Source organism: Amblyomma americanum, chromosome 1, assembly GCF_052857255.1.
Source record: "Amblyomma americanum isolate KBUSLIRL-KWMA chromosome 1, ASM5285725v1, whole genome shotgun sequence".
Lineage (NCBI taxonomy): Eukaryota > Metazoa > Arthropoda > Arachnida > Ixodida > Ixodidae > Amblyomma > Amblyomma americanum.
The window spans coordinates 192341024-192362404 of record NC_135497.1 but is presented as its reverse complement, the minus strand read 5'-3'; the positions used below and the strand labels follow the sequence as shown (position 1 = coordinate 192362404).

The 21381-nt window shown below is 51.7% G+C and overlaps 1 protein-coding gene across 1 annotated transcript in view; it reads left to right on the top strand.

The window, feature by feature from the left end:
* Window positions 1–21381, top strand: part of Drgx (Dorsal root ganglia homeobox) — a 35482-nt gene that overhangs the window by 6275 nt on the left and 7826 nt on the right. Inside the window, exons 2-5 of the mRNA XM_077628355.1 lie at window positions 15484–15575; window positions 16054–16155; window positions 20330–20553; window positions 20862–21317. Of these exons, the coding sequence (XP_077484481.1) occupies window positions 15484–15575; window positions 16054–16155; window positions 20330–20553; window positions 20862–21317 (874 nt within the window). The remainder of the gene's footprint in view (window positions 1–15483; window positions 15576–16053; window positions 16156–20329; window positions 20554–20861; window positions 21318–21381) is intronic.

Here is a 21381-nt window from a genome sequence, read left to right as displayed (position 1 = left end):
ACCATCTACCAGAAATTGCGAGGAGGGGGAGGTATTCATGATACTCTTTTCGGGCTTGAAAATAGTTACCAAATATAAAGAAACTGGTCGTCGATGTATTTTACAATGCGACGGCTATGCAGACGCATATCAGTATATTTCGATTTTCTAGCTCTATCCGGCATTAGCGAGAATGCTCTTTTGAGTCCTCTGTACGTTGCGTTCGAAAGCACTTTACAAGCTGCGACTGTAGTACACCAACAGAGGCACGTTCTATTAACGCGACAGCGTTAAGGGCCCCGTGACGCAGAAAAGCCGGTGTCGTCGTCGGCGGCGTTGGCCGTGAGCGAAAAATCCCAGAAGCATTTATAAATAAAACCGAGTAGTAAATTGGTCGAGTTGGGGAATCGAGCCAGGGCCTCCGGAGTGCGAGACGAGCTCGCTAACCACACCGTCACGCCAGCTCGATGGTTTGGAATGAACAGAGACGCGCCTAGTGAATACGGTGTTGTCTTAGATGGGTGCTTTTCCTTCACTTACGGCGCGGTTTGGGTGCCCATCGAGATATGTGAGACGGGCGTCATTTCCTTCCTTAAAACCAATTTTATTTTCATTTTCCTTGCCTCACGGCGTAGTTGGGATGAAAAAAATTGAAAATTGGTTTTTGGGGAAAGGAAATGGCGCAGTATCTGTCTCACATATCGGCCGACACCCGAACCGCACCGTAAAGGCCGATTCACACGACAGACCGTTCACCCGCAGCCCGCGCATCACGTGTTCGTGCACCACCAAATTGAGAGGCGTGCTGTCGGCCCGCGGACTGGTAGGAAGGTAGGAAAAACTTTATTGAAAATGCCGGCAACCGACGGTTTGACGCGTCGTGACGTTGGCCAAGCGTCGACCCGGGGTTATGCCCTCCTCTGCACTACCCCCGTTCGGCCCGTTTGTGGTGGGTCGTGAGGCTTGTGCTTTTCGAGCGCACCCCGGGCCTGCTGGACGGCCCATAGTTGAATGTCCTTGTCTGCAGACTGCACTGCACTTTGAAGTTCGGGCGGGTATATCCTGGAGGTAGCCTCGGTCGGGAACCTGGCACAGTCCCACATGATGTGCCATTGGTCCGCCGCACCAGCTGCACAAACATTGCACACATCGCTCGGATAGAGTTCTGGGTGAAGTACGTGTAGCACTGCCGGGGCGAGGAGTGACCCGGTCTGTATCTGTCTTGGACAGCCAAGGAAATTCAAGTGCCTCTTTCTCCTCACGGGAATTAGCGGCGGCCCGAGAAGATGCGCGCGCTATCTCTGGCAACCACCGCTCTTCCTAATATTTCGGCTGCCGGATTTCGCTGAGTGACGTTGAGCTGGCGCGCTGTTTTGACAAGCTACACTGCGTTCGCTACCATGACAAAGCGATCGATGGGGCTAGCAAGACGACCCAGGCCATTGAGGAATTCAACAAAGGGCGGCACCTGCACCATTCAATCGCAGTCATGAGTCGTATATGCGTTCCAGCGCTTCGGATCTCTTTTGTCTTCTTTCATGTCTAGTTCTGGGTGCATGTTTTTGGGAAAGGGGGGTCCTAATGCGGCTCCTGTTCTCCTTGTTAATTCCCTCCCTTTCTTCTATAATTTGTTGTTGGTTGTTAGGGAAAGGAAATGGCACAGTATCTTCCTCACATCTCGGCGGACACCTGAACCGCGCCGTAAGGGAAGGGATAAGGGAGGGAGTGAAAGAAGAAAGGAATGAAGAGGTGTCGTAGTGGAGGATCCGAAATAATTTTACCACCTGGGGATTTTTAACGTGCACTGACATCGCACAGCACACGGACGCCTTAGCATTTTGCTTCCATAAAAACGCAGCCGCCGCGGTCGGGTTCGAACCCCGGAGCTCCGGATCAGTAGGCTAGCGCCCTCACCACTGAGCCATACCCGCCGCGGTGGCTCAGTGGTTAGAGCGCTCGGTTAATGATCCGGAGTTCCCGGGTTCGAACTCGACCGCGGCGCTGGAGCAGTGGGAGGTGGACGCCAGCTGTCAGCGGCACCCCGGAAGACCAGGAGGCGCTAGTCGCCATCGCCAAAGCGTCGGCGGGAAGCCACTGGAGTCTTGGACTGAGGACCCCACCCACAATCCGCTCCGGTTTTCTTTTTTGCAATTAAATGTTTATTCTCTCTCTCTTAACGTGCACTGGCATCGCCCAGCACACGGGCACCTTTAGCGTTTCGCCTCCATCGAAATGTGGCTGCCGCGGTTGGGTAACGCGTCACCCGCGTGTTTCCGTTTGCTAGCCGCTACAGACAAGCCCAATGTTGCCCACGCCCGACCTATCTATCTATACGCGGGGTACGAAGCCGGGTACTGAGAGAGAGGGATGTGTGCTGCATGCATTAGCGCTGACAATGTTGTGGTACACACTCGGCACTCCAGCATTGGCCGCAGCGTTCAATTCGGGACCAACCGTTCGCGATCAAACATTAAGTGCCACCTGTTGGTCTGGCAGGGTGGGCGCTCTGCCTATTCAGTGTGCGGAACGCAAAATTGAAAATTGGTTTTTGAGGAAAGGAAATGGCGTATTAAGTCCTCACGTATCACGGTGGACACCCGAACCGCGCCGGAAGGGAAGGGATAAAGGAGGGACTGAGAGAAGAAAGGAAGAAAGGGGTGCCGTAGTGGAGGGCTCGGGAATAAGTTCGACCACCCGGGGATCTTTACGTGCACTGACATCGCACAGCACACCGGTACCTTTAGCGTTTCGCCTCGATCGAAACGTGGCTGCTGCGGTCCTGTTCGGACCCGGTACAGAGAGAGTGTGCTGCATGCATTAGCGCTGACAAGGTTGTGGCAGTCACGCGGCACTCCAGCAATAGGGCGCAGCGTTCATTGCGGGGCCAACCTCTCGCGATCAACCATTAAGTTCCACCTGCTGGTGTGGCAGGGTGGGCGCGCTATTCAGTGTGTGGAACGCAAAATTGAAAATTGGTTTTTGAGGAAAGGCTCGCATATATCGGTGGACTCCCGAACCGCACCGTGAGGGAATGAAAATGAAATGAAAATTGGTTTGAAGGAAAGGAATGACGCCTGTCTCATATACCCTCGGTGTACACCCGAACCGCGCTGTAAGGGAATGATGATGAAATAACTTTAATTGCACCCGTCAAGGAACCAGAGGGCGGTGAAGTCTTGAGTCTTGACCGCCGCCATCTTCCTCCCCTTTCAGCAGGCTGTCAGTGGTGTCCAGGGCCAGGCGGATGACTTTTTAACGCGACAGCGTTAAGGAGCTCATGTAGCAGAAAGCCGGTGTCGTCGGCGGCGTTGGCCGTGAGCGAAAACTCGCCCTCCCTCGCACTCCTCCTCCTCCTCCTCCTCCTTCTCTCCTCCTCCACCTCCTGCTCCTCACAGTGTACCCCACTGACCCAAGAGATAGCGCGCGACGGCAGCGCCTCCCGCTCGTCTTCGGGTGCAGTGGGGGCCGTGCGGGCACGCAGGAATCACGCGGTGAGCATCGAACAAACGCAGCGCAACATCCAAAGCGCGTTCACCACGAAGACGAAGCTTGCGGCTTGCTTCCCGTTCTTTCGGCGCGGAAGCTATGCTGGCGTTAGTGGCATCGGGTTTGTGGAGAACGATGTGCCGACGAACTACGACTGCAACTTGAGTCCCGCGCGTTTCGGCAAGGCGTCTGGCAGCGCTCCTACGTGGTTTGCCGCTCCGCGCGTCCGTTTCACCGTACGTAGCAGAGCGATTTGTCTAACGGGCAAGGCGTCGCGCCGAACGGGCGATGGCGTTCCGTGGACTCCTTGGCAGTGCTGCAACATGCTGTCGCGTTACACTCTTAAAGGCGAAGCTTAAGCATCCCACATTTTTTTGTTTATATCTGTGTAGAAGTGAGCGGGTTCATTTATTAATGCGAAAGCAATAAATGGCTCATTTTCAAGGTGATATCCGCAAAAAAGTGTCCGCAAGAAACGGCACCAGGTTAAATCACGAGCCGACAAGTCATGCGACGAAGGTGATGACACATGATTAATGATAATTAATATAACTAGATAACGCTAAGACTAATAGTAATATTAGAGAAGGCATCATATGAGTGCGACGTCATACCAGGTCACGTTACAGCGATGTATTGTGCCATCAAACCTAGTCACGTGACGATGCTGTAATATGACATTACACCTACTCACGTGACAACGATGTAATTTCTCGTCATACCAGGCCCCCATCCACCCCTCTTCCACCCCCATTTCAAGATCCATATGGATCCCACATTACTACACATGCGTGCATGACGCATTACAAAGAGTGCCCACAACCCGGTCCACATTAATGACATTAGGATTGTCCAGCAGGTAAACGCGCCAGTTCTCATGTATGAGATGCTGCAAAGATCATGCGACGACACATGCCTTTGACTCTCGAGATGATGGGGATGATGATGATGTTAACAGTGTATCCTTATGAGCCCGGGTAAGTCTGATATACCGCTACCAAATTAAAGGTTGCCAGAATATTGATTAAATATTGTACATTACCCAGCAACCGAAGGCAATTATTGTGACGAAAAATAGGAATACCTGCAGCTAATAAATAGGGATGATGATGTTGATGTTCCTGTGAGGGCAAGACCCTCTCCCGTTTCCGCCACTTCCCTCCAGGTGGCGATGATAATGGTTTCCAAATCCTGGGAATTTTCCGATGACTTGGTGATCCCGCGGCATTTTGAAAGAAAGGGCTAATATTACGTCTTCAAACACTGTGCCAACTATTAAAATCATACGTGTCCAAAAAAACTGACCTAGAGTGGGCAGCGTGAACCGCTGTAAGCCTGTTATACGTAGTGCACAGGCAGGGGCTCATTTGTTTACATTCTTTTTAGGTCGCACCACCATACTTTTTGTCTCTGTAAAGAGCACTATGGCTCTCCGCTCAACCCCCCCCCCCCCCCCCCCCCCCCCCCCCCGGGAAGAAAAACCGCCTAAATACTCATACGCCTCAACAGAATTCTGAGACAAGCTGCTTTAAGTCAATCACTTGTTTTCCATGAAAACTGAACTAATCAATGGTACGCCAGCGTCCTCGACGTTTATTTACCCGCGAGCACCGCGTGAGCATTATGCGAAGCCTTTCAAAGTGAACGATTTTGTCTCTGCAAAATAGTTAAAGGAAAGATAACGTGTAGTGCCTGGCCGTCTGCAAGGCAGGCCGCCAACCTAACTGATCCCATTCGAGAAAAGAAAACAAAAGAGAATGATTAGAAACATACAAAAATCGCGCACTAAAAACAGAATCGAACAACAGTGTGCCCCATTAAACGTCATATTAGAAGGTTTGAAAGAGCGACTCAGCAGCACAGCGCGAGCATGTAATCAGTTCTATTCACACATCTTCATTAAAAAAAAGGAAAAGGAATCAGCTACTGCATCACCATACATTCATTATAGTTTTGCACTTTTTCGCCGCTGTAACACACCGCTATGCTGGCGCGTTCGTCTCGTGTTGAGATGTCTCGGCATAATAAGCGAATTACCGAGAAGGAACAAGGAACTGGAGACCATAAGAGAGGTTATTCGGAAGGATGAAAAGTTAAATTATGTTTGCATCTGCTTCCATTACGGAACGGGAATATACAGAATTAGTGTGATATTCGAAAAGGGAAGTCACCGATCAAAAGCTTCGACGGTGTTATACTGGTTTTCCTGGCTTTGTGCTTTTTTAATCAAATCAGCAGATGTCGTCGTTGGGAACAGCATCAATCATATTCTCTCGCCTGTGCTGACTACTCCAGTTTCTGCTATGCCAGCTTGTGATAATAATAATAATAATAATAATAATAATAATAATAATAATAATAATAATAATAATAATAATAATAATAATAATAATAGTTTGTTTTCAGGCAATTGTACACGATAGTAATCAGCCCGCTTAATGTGATTTTGAGTTTGAGCGTGGCTGGGCAGTACAGCATGACAGCATCAGGACAAAGCCTTGCGCAAAAACAAAAAAGAAAACAATATTGAAAGCACATAAATGTTCAAAAGAAATAAACACATGTATGTCGCATGTAGCGAGGCTCAAAACAAGGTATTAGTACTGGCATAGTATATGAACAAGATTGTATTTTCCTCAATGCACATAAAAAAACCAGACAGGGCATTTTTGCAACTCAATTATCTTTTGAGCACTACATATAAAGAAAGAGCATTGTTCCAATTGAATTGTCCAATAGGGGCAGCATACAAAAAGCACATGGTGTCATTCATTTGACTGCACAAATGACCGTATAAATGCCTTAATTTTTCGAACAGGGGTGAAGGTGTTGTCGGTTTCAAATTTGTTGAAACATGTAGGTACATAAAATGCACGGGTTCTCTTTCCATAATTAGTGTACACACGTGGAATACTAAATTTTTCTATGTGTACAGCAGGATCCGGCCCCGCCGCGGTGGCTCAGTGGTTAGGGCGCTCGACTACTGATCCGGAGTTCCCGGGTTCGAACCCGACCCGCGGCGGCTGCGTTTTTATGGAGGAAAAACGCTAAGGCGCCCGTGTGCTGTGCGATGTCAGTGCACGTTAAAGATCCCCAGGTGGTCGAAATTATTCCGGAGCCCTCCACTACGGCACCTCCTTCCTTTCTTCTTTCACTCCCTCCCTTATCCCTTCCCTTACGGCGCGGTTCAGGTGTCCAACGATATATGAGACAGATACTGCGCCATTTCCTTTCCCCAAAAAACCAATTATTATTATTATTATTACAGCATGATTCCCCTTTATTCGACTGCAAGGCAAGAGCCATGACGTCAGCGCCGGCCACGAGCATGAACACGAAGCAATCTTGCTTGGGGCCATCCGCGCTGCGACGAATTTATTGCGTGCTTGTTGGACTGAACTTATTTGTTTGCGGCATCAAACAAAGCCCACCGCGGGTCAACGTGACTTACGTGCTTTGCGCGCTCCCGGGAGTTTGAGCCGACCGGCAGACAGCTATGGGTACTACGCCAGCGGGACAAGGGGGAGGGAGAGGGCGTGCTGTGACAGCAGCACTCCTTCCAGGAAAACCTGAGGGCTGTCTCGTCCTGTAGGCTCGGGCTGAACGGACATTACGGCGCAGCACCGGAAGCTAAGAGCGGACTGCTGCATCCGGTTGTCTAGACAGGGGAAACCGAACACCAAGCGTCATTGCATGAATACTGCGGTGATGCGCTGCAACTCCGCTTCGGAAGCGGCACTCGTCGGAGTAAGACGTGGCAACTGCAAAAAGTCTCTACCTCAAAATTTCGACCTCACTTAGTGATGACCTCACTCAACCTCAAACTCACGCGTGAGGTTGAGGTCTGATTTTCTGACCTCACTCACAAAATTTCGAGCCGTCGCCGAACTCACCTTAGCCTCACCTCACGACGTGAGGTTGAGGTCATTTTGAGGTTGAGGTTGACCTCATGAGGTTGAAACCTCATGAGGTTGCCCCCCTCTGCTCGGAACACGCGGGTCAGTTTTTGCGTTGGGCGCGTTATCCCTTTCGTATACCTTGATCGTTTCTTTGACGCTTTGAGTTGTGCGGCTGTATGCCTTGCCTCGGCTTCGAAATTTCTGTTGGCCGAACGCTCCGCCAACACTAAGATTAGCTAGGAAGAGCCAAAAGGAAAGTTAATAAGTAGTTGCGTACCGTGGCAACATCTAAGGGCTATGGAGTACGCCGCTGTAGACAGTTGACAGATTAGCGGATACGTATACTGGTTACCGGATGCTGGCAGCGCACGCACAATGGCTCCCTCTCCTGCCCTAGCCCATACAACTGCGCACGCAAAGGACGCGTCCAGTAAACCGGTATACGTCTCCGCTAGTGCGTCTCTGGTAAGCAAAGAGTCTCTGATTTCGACGTCGTGATATTCTTTGAAGATACGTCAAAATCTCAGTGCATGGGCGTTTTTAAATTTCGCCAATGTCGGCCGCGGCTGCGAACTCGCACTCAGCCGCTGAACAGCTTCACCACTGATCTACCGCGACGGCACAGCCAAACGATAAGGGAAGCAGTTTTTTATGGCGGCCGATAAGATTTGCCCAACATGCGGCCAAATCGTGAGGACTCTCACGTTTTACGGGGTCATGAATTGGTTATCACCCTCTGCAGGCTATCAACCTGGCCCGGTCTAAGATTCGCGCATAACCAGCGACGCAAGTGTCGCCCATCGAAATTCGTTCACTGTGGAGGTCATGACTATTTGTATGAGTCTGGAGATTCGCGTAACTGAATCTTGCCTGCAGGAAGTGTCCTCATTTAACGCTTAAGCACAGACATTGTTGGTGCAGTACGAATCAGGGGGATTTAATTTTACAGTCATTGTGAAAAAATTCCATTCTTAAAGCGGACGTCACTAAGCAGCGATACATCGGGATCGGGAAGTCTCATTTAACCAAAAAATGCCGACAGAAAGGTTAGTTGGCGGTGAGGCACTGTGAAAGTGAATAAGCTGCTCGTTACTGTTTACATGCGTACACCTTATGGCCACACACGCAAAGGGTAGGAAGGACATGAACGTATCGCGCTTTAGTTAGAGAGAGAAATTTCTGATCTTAAGGGCATAGATTTCAGCCAGTGTGTTCAATTTTACCAACGGGCTACAGGTCTGATGCAGATAGGGCGCTCTTTTCAGAGAATGAAACTACTATTGCGCGCCGTGCAGCACTAGTGATCAAGGAAGCAATAGATGCGCCACGGACGCAGGCGTAGCTATCCACGACGTAATTATTGAAGGGCTAATCCCGCCTTCATTTTATAATCATTATGACTACTCCACCGCCGCAACCATCACACTAAGCATCACTACAGCGCCCACCGCTTTCTAAATTTTTTTTTCTATAGGCGGTGCTTGAAGAGGGCGAATGATTACGCGTTGAAGAAAGGTGCATTTCGACTCCGAATGTTTTGCGTTGAGGTGCACGCATCAGTACCTCGTGAGCTTAAGACGTTCGCCCCTATTCCCAATCTTGTATTTGAACTCGACCTTGCAATCAATACTACGGTAAATATTATTCAATGCGGCGGTTCTTGTCGCTGAAATGCTTGTACAAAACGCAAAAGCTCGCGATTAGTGAATACAGGAGCCCGGCCTCTCCATCTGTATGCATGCTACGCGGTGCGGATTCGTTGCCAAACGACGAGTTTTATTTACTGCGTTCTGCCGCTAGACTTCAATTCCAGGCAGACATTTAACGCGCGGAGGTATACACGAGGGGAGCCCATTTGGGACTAGAGCCGCCACTTGTCGACAAGGGCGCCCGAAGACGTCGTCGTATCGCGCGGGTTATCGAATCAGAGCCGCGATGTCCTCTTCGCCGCCTACACTTGCCAGCACTCAAGAGCGCATCAATTCTCGATAGCGGGGCTCAGCGAGAGGAGCCCGCCGTCGGCCGCTTACACCGCCGTACACAGCACGTGCGCACGCAGCGCGCATATGCGCTCGCCGAACTGTACACACGGCGAAACTTCATCGAGTTTTCAGCGCAAACCCACTCAACTTGTTCCGCGCGCGCACGCACACAAACGTACTGCATATTCACCGCCGCGACGACATCAAAGTGCGCCGGGCCGTTAGGCGCATTAGCCAAACCCAGTAGCGCACTCCCCGCCCCCGAGTGCAGGACCGCGCTCGGCGTTGCATGTATATATTGATGGGCACGGAGGGCCGGCGAGCGAGCGCGCGCCCGCCCTGCAATATGCATCATAATACGCGTCTCTTTCTTTCTCCCTCCATCCACCACGGCGGCTCTATCAATTTAAGGCAATCAAAAGGGGAACGCGTGCGGACGGCGTCGAGGACGAAGAGCGAAGAAGCAAAAAAGAAGCAATCGCTATGGACGAAAACTAAAGACAGCGCGGCAAATTGAGGCGGAGCGACGCAGTTGTAACCAGCGGCACTATGGTGGTGCTCGCGTGGCAGAGGAGACGGGGAGGGGGGTGGCGTGCGATGGAGACGAAATGGAAAAAACCAGAAACAAAGGGCTCGACAGTAATAAAAGAGAAACAACGCGCACTGCGATATTTTATTGACAAGCTTTCCCGAGAGCGTCTTTCTTCGCACTGCCACCAACGACGCCGCAGCCGCCGCCGCACAGCCCGAAGCTCTCTCGCCTTCTCCCGTTACCACTTCCGCCTGCCACTTCCGCCCTCCCTTCCAGCGCGCTCCCCAGCTTTACTTTTTTTTTCTCATTCTGTTTCGCAGTTTCTTTTACATTAGCTCCCTGATTGGCTTCGCTTTGGCTTTTATTTTCTATTCACTCTCGCGCACCGAGCTTCGCGCTGAGCTCTCGGCGCATAGAAAGAGGAGAAGAGACCTGCCGCAGGCGCGCAGTGTTCTCAAAATGCTGCGCCCCTCCGCGCCATTCGGTTACTTTTGCTCCGTACTGGGCCCGCCGAAAGACACTATAACTGGGAAAGCCAATTTGTTCGACGCGACGCTTTAAAGACTTAAGTAATGTCATACCCTCGCCGTCACGTCTTTCATTGCCGCTCACGCTTTCCTTGTTCTTTTCCGTTTCGTTTCTTCTCTCGTCCTCGCTCGGAGGTGGCTTCTTTTTCTGCGTTTTCGTTTCTCTTTGCTACAGGGAACGCACCCCTCTCCAAAGTGCGCGCCTGACGCGATATTGAATTACTTTAGAGACAGAAAGAGAGAATATTGCAAACAGCAACAGCAACGAGCTTGCTAGAGGTGTGCGCTACTCGTTCCGGATTCTATTTATTTAGCGGTTCGCATTACTTCTGACCCGTAGACATCCGCGCAGCACACGCAGCGACAATAAATCACGCCGGAGCCGACATCGCTTTGAGGCGTATATTTGTTGCCGAGTAAGAAACCTGCGAAGGAAGAGATGATAGAGAAATGTTTCGTCACAGTGTTTCACTTTTTATGAGTTTATCAAATTCACTTTTAACCGGTTTCATCACGTCGTTTTTTTCTGATTTCAGTTTCGCTCACATGCGGGTTCGAGCATCATCGTGCAGCTTACTTTTGTCGTTAGCTCAGGAGCATTCAGCAAAATATGTCAGCGTCTTGCTTGGTGTCTGATGTATTTAGTGCCAAGCGAGAAGTTACTTACTATTCATGAGGTTTTAGCCCGAACCGTGGATTCAAGAAGCACTGGGACAATGTCGCTGAAAAAACATTAAGGCGTATGTGAACATATTGTGCGGAGTCGCCACACGAATAAAGAGAATTGATAATAGAGCGCGTCCTGGCATTGGAACGCGGGAACCTCACGCTGATCAGCGGTTTTAACATTTTTCATGGGGTGTTAAACATTGTACTTTGTCGGTACAGCGAAGACACTTCTTCGTATTGGTGGCCACCCTGGTGTTGCCGATAGCATTATGTAACTTCATATCTCTGCGTGTTATCATCTTTCGGAATGCAATGTATGCAAGGGATATTTTTCGGCTCGCAATAGATACATAAAATTTTCTGATGAGTGTGGAAGTAACGCGGCTAAAAGGTGTAATACGTTTTGTAATGCCTCAGCACTTTCATAAAAGTACCACTTTTCAAGCTCAAAGAGGCCATAAGTGGGTTACAACGGCAAGCCTGTGATCGTTCGCCATCTGCGTTTTGTTATCCAGCAAAAGAATAAGGCTGCAAGGCTGCGAGTAAATCTGGAAGTATGTTTATATAATTACATATTAGCGATTGAACTCGACGCTAGCCTGCCTCGAAAGTTCACCGCATTGCACCCATATTCTTTGCAGATTGCTGTCATATAGCATACCGGATTCTAAGCGGCACTGGCTCGTGAATTGACCCGATGAGCGTTTCTAGACCACAGTTGAACTTTTAATAAATGAAATTCGATCGGTTCTCAGGGGAATTTTTCCTGTCATTACTGCGCAAAAACAACAGAGATGAAGGCATAAGAAGGGGGGGGGGGGGTGAGAGATGAATAGGTCCGTCAGTGTATCTGAACGCGCGGAAAACTATATCCTCTATAAGAAACACATGACATATTTGAAGACATCTGAAAAGCTTTCAGAGTTCGCGAATTCTCTAATATGTAAAGGGCGGATTTGTGTGCCGACAAGTATAAAATAAAACTAGTGTGGTCGGTCGCACATTGCACTCCGAACATTTCGTCGCAGGCGAGTTATGAACGAGTTTCGGCCGGGTTTCGGCTGGTTCTCGTGAAGGTAAAGCATGGGCAGGTGTCGTGGAAGCGAAGCCTGACGCATATATATTATGCGCATTCATTTGTTACGCATTAATCACATTTATGGATACACATTAAAAACAGAGAGGAAACCAAACAGCGCATGAACGCTAAATGAAGACTACTGGCATGTTGATCAGCATGCACGCTTCCTTGCATTCTTGTCCGTCGACGACGGCTGCTATCCTATACATTTTTGATATTTATCTTTTATTTCTAACTGCTTAAAGGGGTGGAAGATGAAGGGCTCATTAGAATATACATATGAGAGAAGCCAACAGTCACTGAAAAGGAGGAAGGCAAGCGAGAATGTGTTTTTTTACGATGGTGCCGGTTTGAGTGAGAAATCAGCTGATATTCAAGAAAAGTTTATTTACAACGAGCCTGAAAGGGACAGCCGTCCCTCGTAAAACCAAAAATACAGAACAACGACTAATGTCGCCCGACATACACAAACGACGTGTTTTGGCGACTAGCGTCACCCGACCTATACAAAAGATGCACACTGGCAACTAGTGTTGCCCCGAAACAAACAAAAAATCCGTGAACGTTCAAAACAGTTCAAAAAAAGGGTCCAAATGCGCGGGGGGGGGGGGGGGAGGGAAGGGTGAAGGGGGGGGGGCACGCGGGGCACTCGCGCACAAACGCCGCATACAAAGTTCTCGCGGCACACTCAATATGTCAGGCGCCACACGGTGACGCGGCTTCTGCTTGTGTTGATGAATCGGGTGCTCCATCGGCGCAGGAATTCTTTCTCCTCGAGGGTGACCCAATCTAAGCACGCCTGCTCGAACAGTCGCGCTCTCACCCTCTGCAACAATGGGAACATGGCCCGCTGGGGTCGACCCTGCAAGGAAGCCGCGCCTCTCTGGCGCCACAAAGCGTTCTAGCAACCACGCACTCAAACATGGCGTGCTCAAGGGTTTCAGTGTTGTCACACTGAGGACACCGCGAAGAAGGGGCGATGCCCCACACTGCGACGCGGACTCTCGTGGGCAAGACCCTCCAGCCTCGCAGCCAGCCGAAGTCGTGGACGTCTGGTGGAAGGGTGTTGGACGTGAAATCTCGCCACCGCACCCGCTTGCTCCGCTCTAGCTGTTCTGGTGTAGCCTCCCGGATAGCGAGGAGCTCGCAAACGCGGGAGGCTTGTGTCTGAGTGACGTCGACCTCGGGCAGGGCGGCGGTGAGAGACTCAGCCGCCCGACAGACATATCTAAAGAAACCCGGCTGCTGTTCGGCTGAAGGACCTTTTACATGACCAAAAAAGAGGCGCCTCGACGTCCCGAGAAGGTAGGCGAGAAGTCCCCTCCCCGGGTAGTCGGTGGCGTTGACCAGGTCGCGGACGCCTCGGACAGCTAGAATATTGCACATTGTGCGCAAATCGGGCAAGCTGAACCCGCTCATGCGCGTGGAAGGCGGAGAGCACGCGAGCGACGGTCTCCGTCTTTCCCGCCAGAAAAAAGCGCCACAGTGTAGCCAAACGACGCGTGAATGTGCGCGGCGGACAGGTGACGCGAGCTACGTAGTAGAGCGGCGCGCACACAGACGATCTAATAATAAAAGCGCGCTAAGACAGCGACAAGCGAAAACGCGCTACCACTGCGAGACGTCGCTCTGCGGTCGATCTTAACTGTGACCACGGTTTCGCGAGCTACGTCCCTGAGGAGAGGAACACGACGCCAAGGACCTTAACCGCCGAGACCCACTCAACATCGCCCAGCAGGTCTGACGCCAAAGCGCCGAAGCGCCAGAGCTTTGCTCTGCCCCTGTTAAGCAGGGCGCCGGACAGCTCGCTGTAACTCGCAAAAAGCGTAAGAATGCTGCGTAGCTGTACTCGTCCTGAAAAAAACAGGGACACGTCGTCAGCGTACGCGGACACCTTCACTTGACCTTGGCCAGGCAAAGGGAACCCGCGCACCGATGGACACTCCGCTACGCGGCGTAGGAGTGGGTCTAAACACAACACGAATAGCACTGGTGACATGGGGCAACCCTAATGCCGCGCTCTATATTGAAGCGGTCGCTCAACGAGCCGTTAAAAAGCAACCGAGCTGTAAGGCCGGAAATACAGCCGCTCTAACCGTGCCACGAACTACCCGGCGGGAAGCCGAAAGCCCCGAGACGCCAAAAAGGTAGCGGTGCTCAACTGGTTCGAAGGCTTTAGCCTGATAGAGTGAGACGAAACAACCCGGTATTCCCGTTCTCGAGGCGAACGTGAACAAGTCACGCGTTAGTGCGAGAGACGAGAACACCGATCCTCCGGGCACGCTGCAGGTCTGTGCAGGGCTTACGAGCTCCGCTAAAACCTTACTCAACCTTTTAGCCAGCAGTGACGCCACAATCTTGTAGTCTGCGTTGAGCAGAGTGATCGGGCGCCACGCCTGCGGGTCAGATGGGCACCCGCCAGACTTAAGGATGAGCACAACACGGCTCTCTATAAAGGACTCCGGCCTCTCGCCGTCCCTGACGAAGAGGAGAAATAGGATGAGAAATCGTTTTAGTTAGAAGATAATTTTAGGGATAGCAAAGAAAAGACAACCACATGCTGCCGGGGCGCGGTGGGATCCGTAGCCACGACCTGCGCATGTCACGTGCGGTGCACTATGTACTGCTCTACGGCGGTGCCTGGCTTATCTACTTTCGGAGGTACATTTGGCTGTGTGTAGCCGCCAATACCGATACCCGTGTTATTCTATTTGAGCAGAGAGACGAATGGTTGCCTCTGGCGGCATGTGTGTTGTCTTTTCTTCAATTATCTGTAATATCGTTTTCAATCTAAAATCATTACGCAACTGATTTCCCACTCTATCATCCCCGTGTAAAAAGCAGCATTCCCTCATGTTTACATTGGCCTAAGTTGGCTTATTTCACACGCAGGCGTTAGGTGTGTCATTCCAGGAAATAGAAACCATGGCGAGTAAGTAGTTATATTTTGCCACCTACTATTGCCAAGTGGCACACAGCTGACTTGGGAAGACGACGCTGTAGCGCTCGCGCTATCGCGTAACAGCCGCCATTGACGCCTCCTCTTGCCTGGCTCCAGGTATCAAAGGACTCCCCTTCAACATGTATGTGACAAAATGTCTGTTTATATATATATAAAAAGAAATGCGGAGTACCATCCTCTCTGTAGACTATACAAGATAAGCATTGAGCACAATCTTCAAACTAGAGAACGAGGTACACGGAGAAAAACAGAAGCTGGGGCGTGCGCTTGGACGTAAGTCAACCATGCAGTCCTGCGCAAACGCAATGTGACCCCATATTCTAAGCGTTGCTTCATTCTCGCCTTGTATTTTATTTTCTACCACAGATGGTAGCTATGGATACCAGTCGGAGCTTCACGAAGACGCCTTCGTGCGGAGAAAGCAGCGAAGGAACAGGACGACGTTTACCGTCCAACAGGTGGGCTGCTCCGTCTTGTTCCACAGCCTTGTAAGTTTTAACGAGCTTGCTATGTGCGTTATTTTGTCGATACTTCGCATGTGCACCAATCACATTTTAACTGTTTGGTTTGGTTTACGTGGGTTTAACGTTCCAAAGCAACTCACGTCATGGGAGAGGCCTTAGTGTAGGGCCCCAGAAATTTCTACCGCCTGGGGTTCTTTAACGTGCACTGACATCGCACAGTACACGGGCCTCTAGTATTTGGCCTCCATCGAAATACGACCGCCGCGGCCATGATCGGACCCGCGTCCTTCAGGTCATCAGCCGAGCGCCACAACCACTGAAAAAGCGCGGCGGCTTATATTTTAACTGTGTGGAGCGAAAGGTGCAAAGTGCAGGGCGCAGGCACTGCACACTTCTACACTGCTAGCGCGCAAGGGCATTGCTGGGAACTGACCTAACCTGTGTTGTGCATGTTGCTTTTCTATCCTGGCAGCTGGAGGAGCTGGAGAAGGCGTTTGCTCAGACCCACTACCCGGACGTGTTCACGCGAGAGGATCTCGCTATGAAAATCAACCTCACCGAGGCCAGAGTCCAGGTAGGGAACTGCTGCATCCTCGAACGCAATACTGGTAGAATGCACCGCGGCGCGGTATCCGCACCAAGTCATGTTTAATGGTGGTCCCCGCATCCCTCCATGTACAGCCTGGATACACATCCTTCGGTCATGGCTTAGGACGGGCAGCACTATAAATGCTTCACTCGCGTCATTTTAGAAGGCGAGCTGACGTTATGGTTGGCTGCGTGCTCTTTGCTAGTTGTCTCACTGCGATATTGGGTGCCGACTGGAAGGTAGCGTAGAGTCAGTTTCACATAATCAAAAGAACGTGTAAATGAATGCATTTACTCTATGGCTATTAAAGTGCACAATTAAATTCTATATAGGCTATGCACGTCCCTTGTCGAAAGTAAACAGGCCAAGGGGTTTGTTTCTGAACCATGTAGTGGGGCTCTTGCAGCATCCGGGCAGGTCCTGCGTTTTGGAGGGGTGAGGGCTACAGTTACTCTCATCCTCAAGGGATCTCCAACATCGGTGATGCGTAACGAGCCACGCAGCATGGCTCAGAACAAACCCCCCTTGGTGTCTTTACTTTTTACAAAGGCTGTATGCAGCAGGAAGGGGCTCCTCTTGTGCACGTATTATAGGGGACCAAAGCTTCCAGGATGCTCGAGCTTCTCTGAGGGCCAACGTGACGGCTTTCCGTTCCTTCACCTTGTTGCGAAAAGTGGCGCTGCGGATCGAAGAGCTTCGCTCTTCCGCTTCAGATAAGCCAGCGGTGATCATTTGATTCTGCAGCCGCTCGTGAAAACCCAATCAAGAGAGTGGATCGGCGCTGCAACACCCGCCACTTTCGTGGTTAACGTTGAGAGTCGCTTCTCGCACAGAGTCATAGGTGGAGAAAGCCGCCGCCGCATAGGATGACCGGCCCTTCGAGCGCGTATTATGAGCGCCAAGTGTGGTTTCGGTAGCCGAGCCATGCTCTGCCAGACTATGCAGTCTTGCGATTCGCACGGCGCCCGCGCGTCCTGAAATCTTTTGGCTGCTATATATCCCATGCACTAAAAAGGACAATCGCTTGGAAGTGCGTGGCCAACACTAATCGAAGGATGTGCTCTGCACTGGCCTTCATGAACTGCACGCTGAAACCCTAAATGTGTGTCCGTACCTTTAGGAAATGAGGGAATGCAGCGTTTTCGTTTGACCCCCTCCCCCCCCAAAAAAAATCCTGTAGACACGTGCACATTGCCGAAGTAGACAGCATAAATAAGACGAGCAGTACTTTTGTGGCACACTGAGCGCCATTCAAACATATTTAAAGGAGTGAAATATTTAATGCGCTTAATTTCTTTCTTCAAAGAAAGCATATTTAACAGTGTCTCAGTCGCAGGCACACTCACTTGTTCTTGATCACAGGCCCATGAAAAATCTAAACTTCCAGGAATATTTGTATTGGTTTTTGCACACGCCTAAAATACCAATTCCCGTTCATTTATCTGGTTTGGCGTAAATTTAAGAAAACACGTATTAAGCACAGCTTCAGGTGCTTCAGTTGCCGTTCCTTATTACGCTATGTCCGCTTTTTTTCTTATTAGACAGTTTTAGTTGCTACCATTGTCAGTCTTGCCTAGCAACATTTGCCGTAGGGTAGCAGTTGCCGTTGTTACCGTGTTTACCGTACGGTGGGGCTAAAAATCTCCATCAACTATATCCAGTGGCACACTAACGTAACGCTATTTCGCAAAATTGGGTTCACTGCGCCACCGGTGACATTGGGTGCTTGATGCTCACAAATCTCGAGGGATTCGAAAATACGATCTTAACAGGAAGGACCCACTGACCAGCAAAACCTCACTTCGATGGAGTTACTGCGGCAACGTAATTAAGAAGGGAAAATGAACCGTTTCCACAGCCACTTCCCGTCCTCGCCTTCCTCCCTAGTAGTCCCGGCTGAACTTGAACTCTACACCAGACTGTCAACTGCAGGGCGCCTCGCTTTGCGCTCGCTGAAAGGCAGCCACCACGTGGCCGATCACAGATACCGCGACGCGAAGTACCGCATCACACAGCGGAGAATGAGCGCAGACAGAGCGCAGACCGGAAATAAAAACAAAAACAAAAAAGTGACAGGAAGAAGATCCACTGAAACGGGCATGCGGGTAAACAAAGCGGGCGTTCCCCGCGCCCTCTTCTTCCCTTCGAAGGGCGAAGAAAGGCCCGAGGGGGAAGAGAGAGGGTCGCGCTCCTTTATAATAGACCCGGGAGCCGGCCGGAGCGACGGGGCGGTCATAGCCTGGCGCGCTCGGGCCCGGCGCTTCGGTCGGCCGACGCGAGGGCTAATTGAGTCGGCCGTCCAATGGCGGGAAAGCCGCGCGCCGCCCGGGTTTTGGCGCGGTCGCCAAGAGAAGCCGCACTCGAGAAAATCCGCCTCATTTGTTTCACTTAGCCCCCGCGAGCGACGCGCGCGTAAATCACACGCCGCCGCCGCGAACCGCCCGCTTCGAAGCCGCAGCCGAAGCCGTGGCTTGCGGGGGCCACTGCACGCAGGACGAGGCTTGGCTGCAGACGGTGGCACTGCTGCTGCTGCTGCTACAGCTGGGGTCGCTGCTCCGGTCTCAACCCCCCTGCGCGCACAATAGGAAATGAAAGGGTCGGTAGAAAGCGAGAGGATGGAAGTCCCCAGCCTGTGGCGCGTCTCGCTACCGAACGTTCCAGCAGGCGAACGAAGGTGACGAACGCCGAAGGTTTAGGGTGTGACTGCTTGCAAGCAGAGCGCGCCTATAGGACGTGATCCCAATGTATATATACGCATTCAGTCGTTAAATGAAACACTGAAGCGAATGAAAAGTGTAGTAGGAGCATTAGTAGTAAGACATTCTATTCGGTAGGATGTAGAAGGAAGACGTGTCAAAACGAGCATGGTACCCTTAGTCCAGGGCCCCAAAGGTAACACCCGCCGCTTGCCAGAGTTGGCTGGGGCGAGCTCCGATTGACCTAGTCCGCCTAGGGTTGGGGAGATGGGCTGAGTGGGAGGGTAAGGTGTGGGTCATCTGGACACAGTCAGACTATCTGCTGCTGCTGCTGTTGCTGCTGACAGGAAGAAACAAAGGAAAGTGCACGGGCCTGCCTACTGGCTCAAGCCGAACCATGCTTGCTGCCGCATGCTGAAAGTAGGAGAGTTAAAAAATAGGAGAGGTAAGATAGAAAGAAAAGACGCCATGCGCTAATAGGCCCATAGGCCCCGGGCCGATCCCGGAGGCAGTGCAGTCCCTGGCCGACCCGTGCCAAAGTGCGTCTAGCACTCCGCCATCAGACTATGTGGATGCGGTTGAGAGCGGCTGCTCAGAAGAGGCATTCCCAAGGTCTAAGGTCGAGGTGAAAGAAGACACAAGGCGGCCTTTTTGGCGACCATACGCCTCATACCGCTCGGTTTCAGCAACGTAAGGTGTGCACGTGCCCGCTGGCGTTCAGCGGAAAATGAAAGCGCGGCACCATTGTCACCTTCGTCAATCTTGTCAACGCTAGTTGTTTAAAAACGCTGCACGTGATTTGGCCGCGAACGCAGCACAAGGCGTTCGAAGACGCCATCCCAATAAAAATTTGTTATTGGGTTGCGCTAAGAAACGGGAGTACCGATCCAGTCTTTCCGATTCCATTGCATTTCTGAAGCATGCATCTATGAACATGCACGCGGCCCAAATGGGGAAGAACATGTTTCACGATTTGCGACAGAGACTTGATATTCCAGCCGACGGTTCGCGTTCATTGGGATCTGGTAAAAATATCGGGGTAGAATATTATTGCTACACACTCAGCTATGCAGGATTTACGCTCACGCAAGTAGGGTCTCCGAAGTACGCTAGTGCTCATATATATGTATGAAAGTGATGCTGGGGCAAGAACTGATTAAATGTTACGCATCGTGCTAGAAACAAGACATTGTTCATTCGCTCGATACTGTGAGAGACAACCTGCGTCCACACTACAGATTGACTCACTGCAGTACATAAAAGGGTCCTATCACGGTAGGGATACAACAGAACGTGAATGATGGTAGAAAAGTCATACTTTCTCGTGAAAGCCCTCATATACATTGATTCATTCTCGGTTAAAAATAATAAAAAGAGCAGCAGGTACTATGTAGAGCACAAGGAAGTATTTTTTTCTTCTTCCGACTAGCAGCTCCACAACAGCAGTACACGCCTTCCCGCAGGTGTGGTTCCAGAACCGTCGCGCAAAGTGGCGCAAGGCCGAGCGGCTGCGCAAGGAGCGCGAGGAGAAAGACCGCTCGGCTGCCGGGCCGGACGGCGCCGCTTCGGGCTCTGCTGCAGCCGCGGACGCCGGCGGAGGGGGCGACCTGGCCACGGGGGCCGACAACGGGCCCCCGAGCCCCGTCTCGCCGGGAGAGCGGACCGACAAGCAGGGCGTGCACAGCAGGTGGGAAGCGGAGCTCATCTCTCCCGCCACTTTTTCACCGCTGAACGCGCGCGAGAGAGAGAGAGAGAGAGAGAGAGAGAAAGCGAAGCAGTGAAGGAAGCTTTGGCACGCCAGGGCTCATAACAAACGGTTGGCGAGCTGCTGTCATATATGGTACGCACTGAGCTCTTTTTAGGCGTTAGGGCATGTACAATAGCATCAAAATTGCCGCTATGACTTTGTTACTCCAGTAGGAGGAACCTGCCAACCTGTCACTTGGCTCTTGAGAGCTTTAGACAAACGTATTCCGCCCCGTCTCCCGTTAACAGCGGCTCCTTGACCGTGCACGACGAGGATGACGACGAGTCGCAGGCGTCGGCGCAGTCCGACTCTGCGGGCAGCGCGGCGGCAGCTTCCTCCACGACCGGCGGCGTCGGCGCCATGACCAGCGGGGCATCCTCCCTGCTGGACCCGTCGCGGCTGGCAGACCAGTCGAGGCTCGAGGCGCTGGCCAAGGCGCACGAGGCCATGGGCTCGCCGCTCCTGGCCGCCGCCGCCGCTGCCGGCAGGGCTCCGTTGTCGCTGCTGCCGCCTCCGCTGAGCGCGGCCTCGAGGGCGCTGGGCGTGGTGGCCTCGTCGGCCTCCTCCGTCATGGACCACCAGCAGCACCACCAGCACCCGTTCTTCAAGGACGCCCTGTCGTCGTTCGCGGCGGCAGCCGCCGCGTCGCTACCCTTGCGAGGCATGCACCAGCACCCGCTCTTCTCGGCCTTCGCCGCTGACTCGTGAGTGTGCGCTCTCCTGGGACGAGAATGTCCTCTCGACTGAGGAAGGTTGCATTGCGCGGAC